Source organism: Thermobia domestica, chromosome 10 (genome assembly GCF_964235325.1).
Source record: "Thermobia domestica chromosome 10, izTheDome1.hap1.1, whole genome shotgun sequence".
Taxonomy (NCBI): Eukaryota; Metazoa; Arthropoda; class Insecta; order Zygentoma; family Lepismatidae; genus Thermobia; species Thermobia domestica.
In genome coordinates, this window is record NC_137463.1 from 33217946 (window position 1) to 33233382 (window position 15437).

The following is a 15437-nucleotide window of genomic DNA, read 5'->3' on the forward strand; positions in this document are numbered from 1 at the left end:
ACAAGCCGTTTGGGCTGTACACTCTTTATGCGCTCAATGTTAAATGAAAATGCAACGTTGCCATTTATCTGGACCCACATCACAAGTGAATGAAGTTACTGTCTTTTACACTAACGTGTCGATGGCCAGCCCCTATTTCAAACAGTAACTTCATTCACTTATGTTGTGGGTCCAGGTAAATGGCAACGTTGCATTTTCATTTAACATTGGGCGCATAAAGAGTGTACAGCCCAAACGGCTCTTCCGATTTAAAAAATTCCTTTACTTTAGATCGAAAACATCATATTTGGAGACAGTTTCCACTCGAACAATAACAGAGTTACCCTATGTCAGAGGATATTTGAGACACCTTGTATATAATTGCATTACGGAATGTACAAAGTATCTGGTTAGCACCTTATTTTACTTGTTGATTACAGAACCAACTTAGACACTTTAGCTTCAGCACAGAATTATATATTTTACAGTACCAGATATACTGGATAAATCGTAACATGTGAGACACTTTAAGGACAGATATAATAATAGCAATAATAATAATAATAATAATAATAATAATAATAATAATAATAATAATAATAATAATAATAATAATAATAATAATAATAATAATAATAAAAACTGATAAACATAGGTCCACAAAAGAAAATAGTTTAGGATATAAGTCAGTTGAAAGTAGGTTATCACCAGATCTGTTCAAAAAATACCACCATGAAAATTGGTGTGATATGTTTGTTACGAGTCAAACATGATCATTTTCAAAATGTAGTCCTTGACATCTGTCCATTAATATTGCCAACCGATACATATATTTTCTCACTATATTTTAATATAATTCCACCATGCATATGAAGAACATGTATCAGCTTGGCAGTGTTGAATTGGTTGATTTGATTTGAGTTTTAGCGTTTCTTTTACCACAGACGCTGTATCAGACATAACTTAACATGGGATCTGAACTACAGGACCTACGCCAGGAAGCCAGTGGCATAGCTGTACAAAGAGTTAAATGTCTGGAAACTCTCACTGGTATTGTTCTTTATACATACATTGTTTAACTCTTGGTTTATTATAAATGTATTACTTGCGAATTACAGCAAATTAAATTGGATTGGCAAGACGAACGGTCTGGAAGAGGATAATATACTAAAGCTAGACTGGCAAAAATGAAATCTTTCAGTTCAACGTCCCACGATTACGCCCTTTAGGCTAAAGGAGACGATGATTAAAGCAAAAGAATCCCTTTAGGCTAAAGGAGACGAAGATTAAAGCAAAAGAATCCCTTTAGGCTAAAGGAGACGAAGATTAAAGCTAAAGAATCCCTTTAGGCTAAAGGAGACGATGATTAAAGCAAAAGAATCTCTTTAGGCTAAAGGAGACGATGATTAAAGCAAAAGAATCCCTTTAGGCTAAAGGAGACGATGATTAAAGCAAAAGAATCTCTTTAGGCTAAAGGAGACGATGATTAAAGCAAAAGAATCCCTTTAGCTAAAGGAGACGATGATTAAAGCAAAAGAATCCCTTTAGGCTAAAGGAGACGATAATTAAAGCAAAAGAATCTCTTTAGGCTAAAGGAGACGATGATTAAAGCAAAAGAATCCCTTTAGCTAAAGGAGACGATGATTAAAGCAAAAGAATCCCTTTAGGCTAAAGGAGACGATGATTAAAGCAAAAGAATGATGATGGAAGAATTGGTGGAGGAAGAAAGTGGGAGGAAACGGGAGTAGCCTTATAAAATCCACATACACGATGTTGCCCACCACAAACTGACTTTTCCGGGGATCGAACCAGGAATCCCACGCAGCAGAAGTAAGCGCTCTACTACTGAGCCACCGTGCCTCCCTAAAACTAGACCGGAGAGTAGGTTTTAGAGAAAAAGAGGAAAGACTTAATGTAAACGAAATAGAAAGAACGAATGAATTACTAGAAGTTTGGTGGAGAGCTAGCACGGAAATTAATAGATAAAGTTACATAATTTAACGACTTCACGATGAATTACATTTCTGAAGATACGGAAGTAAAATACCTTGATCGTATCATCGTTATCCTTGAATGCACCCATTGTACATTACAATTGTGTACATTAACTCTTATTATTTTATTTTTTTGTTTCATGAGCTCTTTTCTATCTTGCATCCATGCTGATCATGTATCACTGATACGATTTGATGGTAATCACATTTTCACCCATCTCAGTCCATTAGACAAAGCATTTAGGACCACTGTTTAACTCCTCTTCCTCCCCCCACAAATCCACATCACGATAACCTTTATGTATAGTCAAAACTTTCAACACACGCAACACTTTATTCAAATGTTTTCAAATGTTACGTTTATTACCAAACATGTAGCTAAAACAAATTAGTATAAACACTAAATAGCGAATTTCCGTGGTTAGTGATACCTTGTAATAGCAACGTGCTTTTTGTCACTAATACTCCTTTATTTATTTTTTCGTGAATTGACATCATCATGACCATTTATCGTAAAACAACATGGCTGCAAAAATTTAAAACTGAATTTTTCTCCTCTTTCTTCCTATTTAACTTCCCTTCTTTGTGAATTCGACGACGATCATAGCAACTGAAAGCTTCCATGAAGCTTACTTTGTGTGTCTAATAATACGTTAATAATGATGCTTTTATACTGTACATACCTTATGCATATTTAAATTTTTGTATGCCCACATCGAAATTTCTTTTTTCTAATCATATGCAATATTCAACCACTAAAACATTTTAAACCTCTGTACTTCGCATACCAATCAATCTTAAAAGTTGCTCTTACATGAAGTGATAATGGCTAGTGATTAGTTCATATAAGGAAAACACGCGCGGGTTCTATATGATTCTAAGTACAAAATCCTTACATACACCACGAAACGTACGAAACTAATACAAAATGGGTCATAGAAAGATGAGTAATCGTTTTCTGAATTGATGTGACACAGAAAAGGCTTAATGGCAGATTCTATTTTGGCAGCGGACTTCTGAGGTCAAAGATGGATATTAATTCACGCTCTAGCAAAGGTAATTATATGCAAACTACGGTTTGAATATGAGATATTATGGTGACAATTTAAAACATGCAACATCTCAATTTGAAAGATTTCACATTTCGCATATGATTAGTAAGTTTTAAATGTTTTAGAATCCTACCTAAAATCTCTTGCGGAACAATGTAGTATGTGATGGATGTTTCCATACTTTATCTAATTGTTATGCTTTAAAATGTGTTGGACAAATGGTTTAAAAATACATTCTGCGTCACAAAGCCTAATAGACTTTTTGCAAACTACGTACACTTTATTTACTTTTCCAGACCACGTTTTTAACACTTCTTACTAGCTTCCATTGTTTGGCTCCTGACAGTTTCCAATATATATCTACATATGCATAAAATTCACTATAAATATTCAAGAATTCATTTACGTCTCATTCTGTTGGTTGGTCTGGAATGAATATAGCGAGGATATATATATATGCCTTACACCTACAGTTTAAAGTGGAATCCAAACCACTGTAATGCATACAACTTTTTGAAGGTTCTCCCACCGAGATTCAAATCCGGAACCCTGTGTACCGAAGGTGCGCGCACTAGACACTAGACCAACGGAAAGGGCTTTATGTCTCACTAAAACAGAGCTTGACGTCTTACTAAAACATAATTGTACGAGTGCTATTGTTTATTTCGTAATCCATATAAATATACCTGCATCATCAAATATGCTTAAAATTATCATTTCTGTATAAAATCAACTTTGAATATCAAATCATATACAAGAAATAACGGTTGAAAGTTCTGGGAGAGTTGTTGGATTCTCATCAGGTGCCTTTCCAGGTGGCGGATAGGGAAATACCATCGAACCTAAAGCAGCATTATGAACTAAGTGTAAGATACCGCGAAGGCGATACCAGGTAAAACGAATGTAACGAGCGGAATGGAATGAAAGTGGATAATATCGGAAGCCAAAGTACATCTAGTAATGTAGTAACAGGTCGTATTGTAAGGTAACGATTTGAAGTTTTTTTTTTTTCCCCTAAATTAAAGCGGAACCCCACAGATGGATATCTGACACACAAATAACACGAGTTCCTATTCCTACTTAATCGACACGAAGAAAAATTAAATCAGGGCTCATTTTTATATTATCCACTGGACCTGCTGACAGATTCTATTCGCCTCTTTTCCATTTTTAATGATTTTAAGTCGTGTCATGTAGCTTCGGGAATTCGATGGAGTCTATAATGTACATTTAAAAGCGTTCGTTTAAAACTTCGTAAAATATTTCCTAATACTGCAAGAATATATTATTATCATTATTTAAAACATAGATCTTCTCAAGGTTTAATATGGTACAGAATTCACCTCGTCGCCTATATCGTTCAACATAGTAGCTAGCTTATTAACCCTTGTAATTTATTTTATTATATTTTTAAGCGGAAAGTTACAAAAATAGAATTCGAAAGGGTAAAATAAATGTAGGTGTTTGAAGGTTTATGAAATTATAGGTTGGAAGTAAATATTAGATTTCAGATGGTCAATTTTACAATCATCGAAATATAATGAGAATGTGGTAATAGTTATTATTAATAATAATAATAAATGAAAAAAGTTATATTGAAAGCATCTCATTGGAAACTTGAATAACGCTAATATTTACTAAATATTGTACAGGTGACAAATTAAATAGATGTGAAGAATTTGCAGTAACGAGTCGCCCAAACTTAAAAGTAAAATTTCCATTTTAAAGTAATATATTTAATTGAACAGATCGGTCCGTTTCTCACCACATACGGAATGGTGTGAAATTGGAGACAGTGTTTAAGCAAAGGCGTATAATTTTGATAATTATTCAACAATCCCAAGTTTTGATTGCATTCCAAAGTTTTGGAAAGAAGATTGGAATGATCTGTGAATAGAGTTCATTAGGTTCATATTCTCATTGTCTGCAAAGGTATTTGGTCTAGGAATTAATTCGTGCGGGTGGACAAGAGATGGCGCAACGAACGGAGCGTCCCACAGTTCCGTGTATCCACACATGTGTTGCAAACCCCTGTCATCGCGTATCGTTCGTAGTATAGGGCACTGGATTAAAGCGTCAACAACACCAGTTTGTAGTTAAGTGAACATGGCGCAATTTGTGCCTGATAAAGTGTTTTTGCGGGGTGTCCTGCTGCATTACTTTAACATGCAGAAAAGTGCGACTGAAAGTCATCGTATTTTGGTGGAAGTGTATGGTGACCATGCTCTAGCTGAGCGAACGTGTCAGAAGTGGTTTGCACGGTTTAGAAGGGGTGATTTCGGCTTGGCAGACCAAGAGCGAGCTGGACAGCCAAAAAAATTTCAAGACGAAGAATTGACAGCATTGCTCGAGCAGGATTCGTGTCAAACGCAGGAGCAACTTGCAGCAGCATTAGGCGTTGATCAAACAACAGTCTCCAAACGCTTGAAAGCCATGGGAATGATTCAAAAGATGTCACATTGGGTTCCACATGAATTGAAAGACAGAGACGTTGAAAGACGAAAAACCATTTGCGAATTGCTGCTTCAACGACAGAGCAGAAAGGGGTTTCTGCATCGAATTATTACGGGTGATGAGAAGTGGATCCATTACGAGAACCCTAAACGAAAAAAGGCCTGGGTGAAACCAGGTGAACCAGGTCATCACAACCAAAACGAGATATTCACTGTGCAAAGGTTATGCTGTGCATATGGTGGGATATGAAAGGTGTGGTGTACTATGAGCTGCTGCAATCGGGTGAAACTATGAATGGAGAACGTTATCGACGACAATTAATGCGTTTGAAGCAAGCTCTGGCCAGAACACGACCAGAATGGGAGAACAGACATGATAAACTTATTGTTCAACATGATAACGTTCGCCCACATGTCGCAAAACCGGTCAAAACCTATTTAGAAAATGTCGGATGGGAAGTTTTACCCCACCCGCCGTATTCACCAGACGTTGCTCCTTTGGACTACTACTTGTTCGATTGCATGAACAACGATTTGATTGGACAGCGGTTTACTTCTTCAGAAGATATCGAAACATGGGTCTCTGACTAGATCGCTTCCAAGGATGAGGACTTCTTTCGCCACGGAATCCGTACATTGCCTGACAGATGGGCGAAAGTGGTGGCTAGCGATGGACAATATTTTTCTTAAGGTATTTATGTATTTTGTGTTTGTACTACAGCTTCAATGTGTGCGTACCAACCGCACGAATTAATTCCTAGACCAAATATAAGAAGTTCTATAATCAGCTAGCTAACCTAGAAAAGTAATGGCAATTGCCATAGTAGGTTCTTGTAAGCACATATTGATTTAGAAGCTGATTAATACTACTCTTGAATGAGAGGCTGTAAATACCAGTACAAAATAATCGTAAAATTTATATTGTATAACTGCTTATACGGAAATTTAATATTAAATACTTTTTTCAGGTGTTTTCATTACATTAATAGGTATCTGTGTATAGTTTCTAACCTTTTAGCTATCATAGAACGAAGATGTATTCATGGTGCGTCGTTATTTTCGACTGTTTTCACTTCAGAAAACCCCGAACACTCCCAGTACGGGTAGCTGAATGAACACAATAGATCTTTCTTTCCATTGTTCACTTGAGACTGTACTCGTATCATTAGCCAGTATGTCACGCACACTGGAGTATGTTTTCTGTATATCTGTATATCTGTTTTCTAAGTAAGCGGTTGGAAGACATTATTTTCTTTGTATTAACCTGATGCAACTTTAATCTTTTCTTAGATGATTATATATATATCTATATCTATCTATCTATCTATCTTTAGAACAAAATACTAGACAACTTTCCAACTATGTTTTTTACTAAATAGGTACACCAGTAATCACTGATTATACAGATTATGATATTATTCCGAAAAACACAACAACATTTGTTACACTTATTTCATCTCTATATTATATAAATATAGTCTTTTCTCTATATGCAGGTATATTAAAATATACTTTTCAAACATTACATTCACAGCTGTGTTTTAAATAATTCCAGTCACTTTTATTCTCTCTAGGTAATGTCCAAACTTTCCTCCTTAGTTCTAACTTAAAAGGTGCCACTTCATTTTCAACAATAAGGCGAGAGGAAGGATAAGAGGAATTGGAAAAGCGAGGATCTAAGGTGCGTCTACGGAGTTCAGAAATCTTCCAAGCTGTAAATAGAAATAGTACTTCTACTACTATACAGTTGTATGTTTAACAGATTCCGCAAAGATGCTAGTTTTTTTTTTCTTTCTTTCTAAACAACACATGTTCGCACAATTTACACTCAATAATTCAGTTTGTACCTTAGTAAGATTTGTAGAAATTGTCAGAATGGTGTGATTACTTATGGTATTTAATAAATCCAGAAAATAATACTAGAGTAATAAAGTTTCCGTTCAACTCATTCATAGCTAAGCAACATATCTTGATTTTCATATGTTGGATATCCAAGAAACAGGAACCACTTAGAAAAGCTTGTATATAAATTAGTTTAGATATAAATTGCTTTAAAATAGTTTTTAATTAGCCTCACTTATTTTGTATATTTTTTACGTTACTTGTGGATTTATGAAGAATATATGAATACCACTAGTGGCATACACAAACATTATACAGACGAAAACAAAAAGTTAAACTTATCATAGGTAGAACTGTTAATGCTTTTTTTTTTTTTTTTTTAAATCCCTTATTGACTATAGGGATATACTGTTCCAGATCAGACCATAACTACGTAGATAACCGTTGCAATGATCAACTTTCGATCAAGGGCGGACCAAGGCAAAATTTTCACCCGCGCAAAGTGACTTTTTGATACCCTCCTAGTCCTAGCCTGTATTTTACGTTTTATTACAGTGATTTTAATATTTTAAACCCATTTCCCAAAAAGAAAAAATAATACTCACATACATGATATATGTATATTTAGTACTTAAAAATATACATATGGTATCAATTACATTGTATTTATTATTATTAATGTACCGATATATATAAACAAAAACAATAACGAACAGCATTTATTGAATACTATAAAGACAACCAAAAAAGTTCTGTCGCTTTTTCACCAACCACTACTTTCGAACATCGATATGTCACCTAAGACGCACCTGGAATATCAAAAATAGTCCCCATCAGCATCGACGACTTTCTGCCAACGTTCTGGAAGGCCATGGATTCCATCGCGGTAGAACTTGGTGGGCCGTGAAGCGAAGAAGGTATCAAGTGCATTTTGCACTTCAACTAGGGATTTGATCTGGCGTCCTCTAAGATGATTGTCCAAGGAATTTGAACAGGTGATAATCGGATGATGTAATGCCCGAGAAGTATGGCGGATGCAATGGTGTTTTCATCCAAGGCGCTGAATGGTGCCCCGGGTCATCCTAGCCGCGTGGGGTTTAGCGTTGTCATGTAATATGAGGACCCCTTTGCGATTCAGAAGTGCTGGATCCAGAGTTTTGAGTTTTTCTTGAACACGGCTCAACTGCTGACAGTACACAGTTGCACTGATGCTCTGACCAGCTACTAGCAGTTCCTGATGCATGATTCCGCGAGCAGTCCACCAAGCACACAGGAAGTACCTTTTCTGGTGCAGTGCTGGTTTCGGCTGTTTTGGAACCAGTTCATGGGATGCTAACCAATAATGACGGCGCCGTGAAGCTTCGTATAGGAGCTTCTCATCACATGTCAACACCCTGTCCAGAAATGGCTCCTTTCTCAGACGAGACAGCAAAGAAACACAAGTGTCTGCTCGCGTTGCCTTCTGGCCCGGAATCAAATCATGTGGGATCCATCAACCCAACTTGTAGTGCTTCCCAAAGTTGGAGGTGCTGCCGAATGGTTCCTCTACTCACATTGAATTGTAGTCCCACTTCCTTACATGTCTGGCCATTATTCTCCTCAATTGCTGCCTGAAGAACTTCATTTTGTACATGTGTTGGTCTTCCGCACGTGGTGTGTCTTAGGGTGTTTCGTCACCGTCCTTGTTAAACAACCGCTGCACTTTCCGCGTAGTCACTACATCTTCAGCAAAGGCCTAGCATATCTTCCGAACCGCTGCAGCGGCGTTTGATCCGTTTGAACTCGTACAGCATACACGCTCTTATGACGCTCTGTGGAGGTCCCATGTTCACTCTGTCCTTACGCAAGCTCACAGTGTAACTGAACTGCCGCAACCAGGTAGTATGTTGGACATACCCACACCAACAACTGACTTTCGTCTTATATCTATTCGTATTCAACTCACAGTGTGAGGACCAATTGATCACAGACCTCCACAAAACGCGACAGAACTTTCTTGGTTATTTTTATACTAATGGTACATGGTTACTGCTATATTGTAAATTGTTTTGTTATATCAATAATATCAGCAGGGTTTCCACTCTCTTTCCCCCCAAAATTTCCAGGACGTTTCCAGGACGAATCATCAATTTTCCAGGATTCCGACACAGGAAGGTATAACAGAATTGCAACTGTAGGTTCAATACTTACAACAGTGAAATGAAAAATACAGTAGCTTATGCAGTGAATATTAATGCAAGTAGAGTATTAATACACACTAATTAAATATACAAAGCGGAGCTTTTTTTTTCCGCCTTCCAACTTCCGTTATACGTAAGCCACCCGATCCATCCACATCCAGCACATGTATTTTCATTCTTTCCACATGACATTTTAATTGTGCACCGAACAAATTTACAAACAACAAAAATCTATTTTTCGTACATGCTATCTTCATTGCGTGACAGTGTGACAGATATAATTAGGGGGGGGGGGGGGAAGGAATTATATTACAAGTTTTTCAACTGAGTATGGAGTTGTGTGATTTCCTCATCTATAGACAAAATCTCTTTCTTCTTTAGCGAAGCTGCTCTACAGATAGCATTAGATTTTATCAATAAAGTAAAGCAAGGCTTCTGCTCTGCTTCGTGTGCAAGCTGCTTTGCTTCAGTCTTCAAAGCTTCACTTGTTTCTATCAATTTTCTTTTCTTTCTCTGCGGCTGCTGTACACTTTCACTTATATCTTTCCTCTGGCTCTGCACTTGACTTTCTCTTTCAACAGTCCTCATTTTCTCCAGCTCTGTCATATAGCGCTGCCTTGCATGGAAGGCATAATGCAGCATTTCTTTCGTGATGTTGATTGAAGTAAAGTCTTTATGCGAAATGTTATCTACACCAATCTCAAACGGACTAATGATTTCTCCTTTACATTTTCAACAAGCAGATCTTTATTTATGCTGTAGCCCTGTTCGACAGCAGGCTGTCCATGAGACAAAACCAGAAGCTTCTTTATGATTAACAACAAATCTTTAAGTTCTTCCGAACCATCCAACAGTTTTGTGTAAAAACAAACCAGCCTCTCAGGGTCCAACTTATACCCAACAAGTGCATCTTTAAACTGCTCAGTAAATTTTCCATAAGCCCATTTCTTCTTGAACAGTGACTGAAGGATACCACAAAACTTTATGGATGACACATTATCTGGATCTAGGCATGTAAGGTCTCTCACAAGCTTACATTTCAGTGGACTCTTCTGTATGACATACAACAGCAATTTGGACAGGAATGTCTCGCATTCAACACTAACCTGGAGATTTTTTTTTTTTTTTTTAAACTTCAGTAACGTTTCTCTCTTTGCACGCACTACGGAGACTTTGTGAAGTTGAAAATCCCAAGTGCACGTTTGATGCACTCATTATGTTGCTCTTTGATGGGGTGAATTGTGATAGTTTAACAGCAGAAGACAATGTCCTAAGAACAGATTTCTGGATGATTATGCATGCCACTTTCATTTCAACTTCATACAGATCTTTAGCTAGGAATGGAAAAATCTGACATTCAGTATTTCTGTAAATTTCAAGGACGAAAATGCATTTTCAATGACATTTCCAGGATGTTTCCAGGACAAAATGAATTGAGGAGTTTCATGCAATATGGGCGTAAGTCTGAAACATGCAGTTGGAGAAAAACGATGTTGAAAATTTAAGTAGTGTTTGTTTTCTTACATAAAACAATGTAATGTGCAGTATTTTATTCCGATATTGATTTGAAATGTTACCAGGAGGCTAAACAAGCATCGCAAAAGCCACAAATGCGTTTGATGCAAAAAGGGCGTAAACTCGCTTACGTCCTTATTACATCAAACTTCTCAATTCAAGGACATTTTCATGTTTTCCAGGATTTCCAGGACGAGTGGGAACCCTGTTAAGGGATTCAAGATGCTGTAGCTCAACTGATTTTAGAGTTAGAAACCTAACCACAAATCATGACACAACACACCTTGATATAACTTAATGCATCTATAACCAGTTATATTCTATATTGTTGTATTGCATGATCTCTAAATCTCAAATAACCCTACTTCAAAGTTGCCTTTCTTATCGAGAACGACTACTTGATTTCCCTAACATTAAACAACTTTTCGATAACTTCCCTGACAAAAATCAAATTTCCTGACGTTCCTTGATTTTTCAGGTCTGTGGGAACTCTGCACTAACACTTACAAAATGAAGATCCTATTTCTAATTTTTGTTTTTTCTGCTCCTCTTTAGTTACTTTCCCTAATTACACTAAACATAAACTCGGTGCAAATCTGAAAACATCATTTACGTCCAATAGAAAAATGATTATTCAAGTACATTAGTTTCCAACGATACTAACTGAAAATCACACTTTTTTAAAGACTATTTCTATCTTTAATTACCTTTAATTTTACACGCTCAAATTGTGCTGCACGTAATTGCATTTTTTTACTTTAGGAAACGAATTTCTGAACTTATGACTGATCCACTGTTCTGAAATTGAATGTAGGTCTGTGTGTGTTGAAATAAGCATGAAATTAATATAACAAAACATGAAAGTGTATCTTTTAATCCTCTTAATGTAGCTAAAACATTTTCATCAGTTCACCTGCTCAGGTCGTCGGTAACGAAAAGTAACACAAATGAACGGAAGGTAATCAATATAGAAACAAGTAAAAGAATACGGAAATAAATGAAAAATCCGAAATTAAAAGCTATGTAAACTACTATATTTACATGAAGATACCAATACCCTTCTTCCAAATCGCTTTATGATAAGTTTTCCTCTGCTTTTATCTTAAATTATTCTCCTGTTACAGACGACCTGAGTAGATGAGGAATAGAAAATATTTTAGCTACTGTAAATACTTTCAGCTGGCGGATTCGCTAAGAAAAAAATGACATCTATTTACTGTATGGAAATGTTTACCTTTGAATGGATTTTGCAGTTCTAAAAACTCCGTACAGTTTCGACAAGTCCTCTTGTCTTCCTCGGGGCTTCGAAATTCTTACAGTAAACTTACATCACATATTGTGACGGATCAATGTCATCTTGCAGTATTTACTGGAACTTGGTTGCTTGTAAAAATATAAAATGAAACATTTACTTCTATAAAATTTAACACTTAATGTTAGAAGATTTGTTACTTGTCATCTTCAACTAAGAAGTGTAACTCCATTCTTCATCTGAGCAATACGGTAAACAGTACATGGTGACTATTTCGTCATTTTTAAAAGTAGCATTCTGAAGATGAAAAATACTGGATTGCTGATGATTGAAAAATACCTAGTACCGGTAAATAGTACAAGATGTCATCGTTCTGTCTTAATATACGATACAACTTTATAGTAAGAATTTCGAAGTCACCGAAGAAGACGAGAGGACTTGTTGAAACTGTACAGAGCTTTTAAAAATGTAAGATGCATTCAGAGGTAAGTAATTAGCGATAATTTACATTTTCTCTATACGATTAAGTAATATTTCTAAGAAAATGAAACATATTATTTTTAACACAAGTTAAAAGAGCGTAATATACATGCAAAGCATTTTTTTGAGTAGTGGGTGCTAAGGGAAACAACACGCACCACTTACCCCGTAACCCACCTTCTCCAATAGAGATGCGAGAATCCCTTTGGTGTCCGTTGCTTGCTGTGGCAAGCTCAACCGCTGTATCCCTTCGAAGAATCACGCTGTCTCGTGCCGCATGCTCAGCCTCACTAAATTCAGTCCTTCGGCCAACCTTTTGTTCGAACGTAGGTTCCGTAAATAAACCAAAAGGCCGCTGTGGAAGTTCATGTGACGGTGGAGGACCTGGATAGTCCAATTTCTGCTTTCGCAACTCGTCCATGCTTTTCTCCAGGTTTGAAATAACTGTGTCGTCGTCAAAACCGAAATCGTGTTCTAATTTTACTTGAAGAAACTGCAGAATCTCGTCCATCCCTATCCGAGATAACGTCCGACGGTGCATTTTTAATAGGTTGTAAGCCATTCCCGTTAGAACTCTCTCTCCTTCCAGCAAATAAATATCCCACACACGTAGCGTCAAAGTAAACGGAACCTGAAACAAAGAACAGAGTTTGCTTTAAGCATTAATACGAAAAATATATTTTTAACCTTACTAAAATATGAAAAGAATATATCTGAAGCTAAAATGTTTCAGTACTATAAAATCTGTACCTGAGAGCTAAGGCGTGTAAGTTCCAAAAACAGAACAGGCAAAAGAAAGGATCATTTGCTATTCAGTCGTTTACTGTTAGCACTGTTTATCTCGGAAACGAAATACATAATACATTTTAAAGATTGTAGTAGTGTACGCACAATCTCATCAAGGGGGAGAGAGGTTCAAGGTCCCAGGTTCATATAATTTCATATATATATATGGTACATAGAGGGTGTTTCAAAACAACACCGACAATGTTTAGGAGGTAATTTCTGACACCATGATAATACAAAGAGTATGGACAAACCTGAGTGCAGAACAAACCTGGGAGCAAGATATGTATACGGGGTGTTTCAAAACAACGACAACGTTTGGGAGGTGATTCCTGACACTAAGATAAGACAAAAAGTGTAGACCAACTTAGATGCAGAAGTCCGTTATTTCGGAGTTATAGGCTGCCGAAAACATGAGAAAATGAAATTTAAAGGTTTATAGCTCCAACACCCGTAATCACGTCAAAGCTTCACTTAGGACCAGAATCCTGCGGTACTTCCGCAACAATTTTTGTAGAGGTTATGGGTGAGTACTTCAAATTATATGCCTGTACCGAAACTCTCTCTATAAACATTGTTGCGTGAGTACCGCAGGATTCTGGAACACGTATTTTTGGATAGTGAACATATTCGTTCCTAAGTGAAGTCTTGATCCGACTACGCTAGGTCCTATAGCATTGGAGCTAGGACCTTTAAAATTCATTTTTTCATGTTTTCGGTAGCCTGTAACTTCGAAATGACGGACTTCTGCACCTAGGTTGGTCTACACTTTTTGTCTTATCTTCGTGTCAGGAATCACCTCCCAAACGTTGTCGTTGTTTTGAAACACCCCGTATACATATCTTGCTCTAAGGTGGAGGTTGAGACCCGGGTCTCCCTCCTTGCGTCACTGGTACATTATGACACATCAGTCTTATTCCAAATTTGAACCATCTACGTATATAAGCCTTAAATTGTTAGATACAAAAGTATTCACTTCTTACTCTTCTCCAAATGTTTCTATAATTTTAATGAATCATGCAAGTTATTTGAAAGGCATTTTATATTGCCTGTGAACTACATGAGAGTGATTCTTATAGAACCGGTCCGATGAATTTACTAGTAATTACACAGTTGACGTATATTATCGGTCAAAATCCGTGAATCTTGAAGAGTCCAATGGGTGCAGATGGTCCGACAGATTGCATCATAATTCAAGGACATGAAACTGATTGAGAGGTTTTTCTCCAACCGTCTCATTTCTACAAAGTTGTGGCCCCAAGATTCCCCGACCTGAGTAGCCTGGGTTTCTTTCTATAGGGTTTACTAAAAAACAACTCCGTACCTTACAACAGTTAATGGACAACATTTTGGTTGAATTCAGGGACACTGCCGAAGAAATATTGCAGCAAATGACAGAGAGTATGTAAAAGGAGGTAGTGGTGTGCCTTGATGAAAACTGTGCACACTTTTACATCTGTTGTGGTTCCAATAAACGTAACACAATTCAAGGTAAGTCTTACGCAAATTATATTACTATCTAGAAGGTACATTTTATATTGTACCTCATTTTGCCGGACAGGTTCTATAAGAATTACTCTGTGTATAAAACATTACAAGGTGAAGTGTGTTAGCTTATTACACTCAAAAACTGCTGTGAATGAAACTTTTATTAATGTTGTTACTGGGATCTCTATACGGTTATAGGCCGCTCATCACGCTTAGATACAGAGCTGGCGAATAACATAAAAGGTGGAGTTAGTTGGATGAAAAGTTATAAAATATCAAATTTCTGTAAATGTAATTCTTTTGATTGTGTAAGAATCTGTAGGAATGGGCTGAATAATTTACCATTTTTAAGAGAAAGGGAGCCTTTATTTTCGAAAAATTCTTTAGAGGCGAGTTTGGAAGAGTAAGGTACTCTA

General features: G+C 36.7%; 1 protein-coding gene across 6 annotated transcripts in view; it reads right to left on the reverse strand.

Annotated features, from left to right (window-relative positions):
• The window catches only part of LOC145662414 (USP6 N-terminal-like protein), a 318623-nt gene that overhangs the window by 31941 nt on the left and 271245 nt on the right, over positions 1 to 15437 (reverse strand). For 4 of the 6 annotated variants that reach the window (XM_081727965.1, XM_081727963.1, XM_081727968.1 and 1 more), the window contains one exon: positions 12913 to 13378. In XM_081727965.1, coding sequence (XP_081584091.1) covers positions 12913 to 13378 — 466 coding nt within the window. The remainder of the gene's footprint in view (positions 1 to 12912; positions 13379 to 15437) is intronic. The other 2 variants (XM_081727967.1, XM_081727969.1) reach the window with 1 other exon arrangement.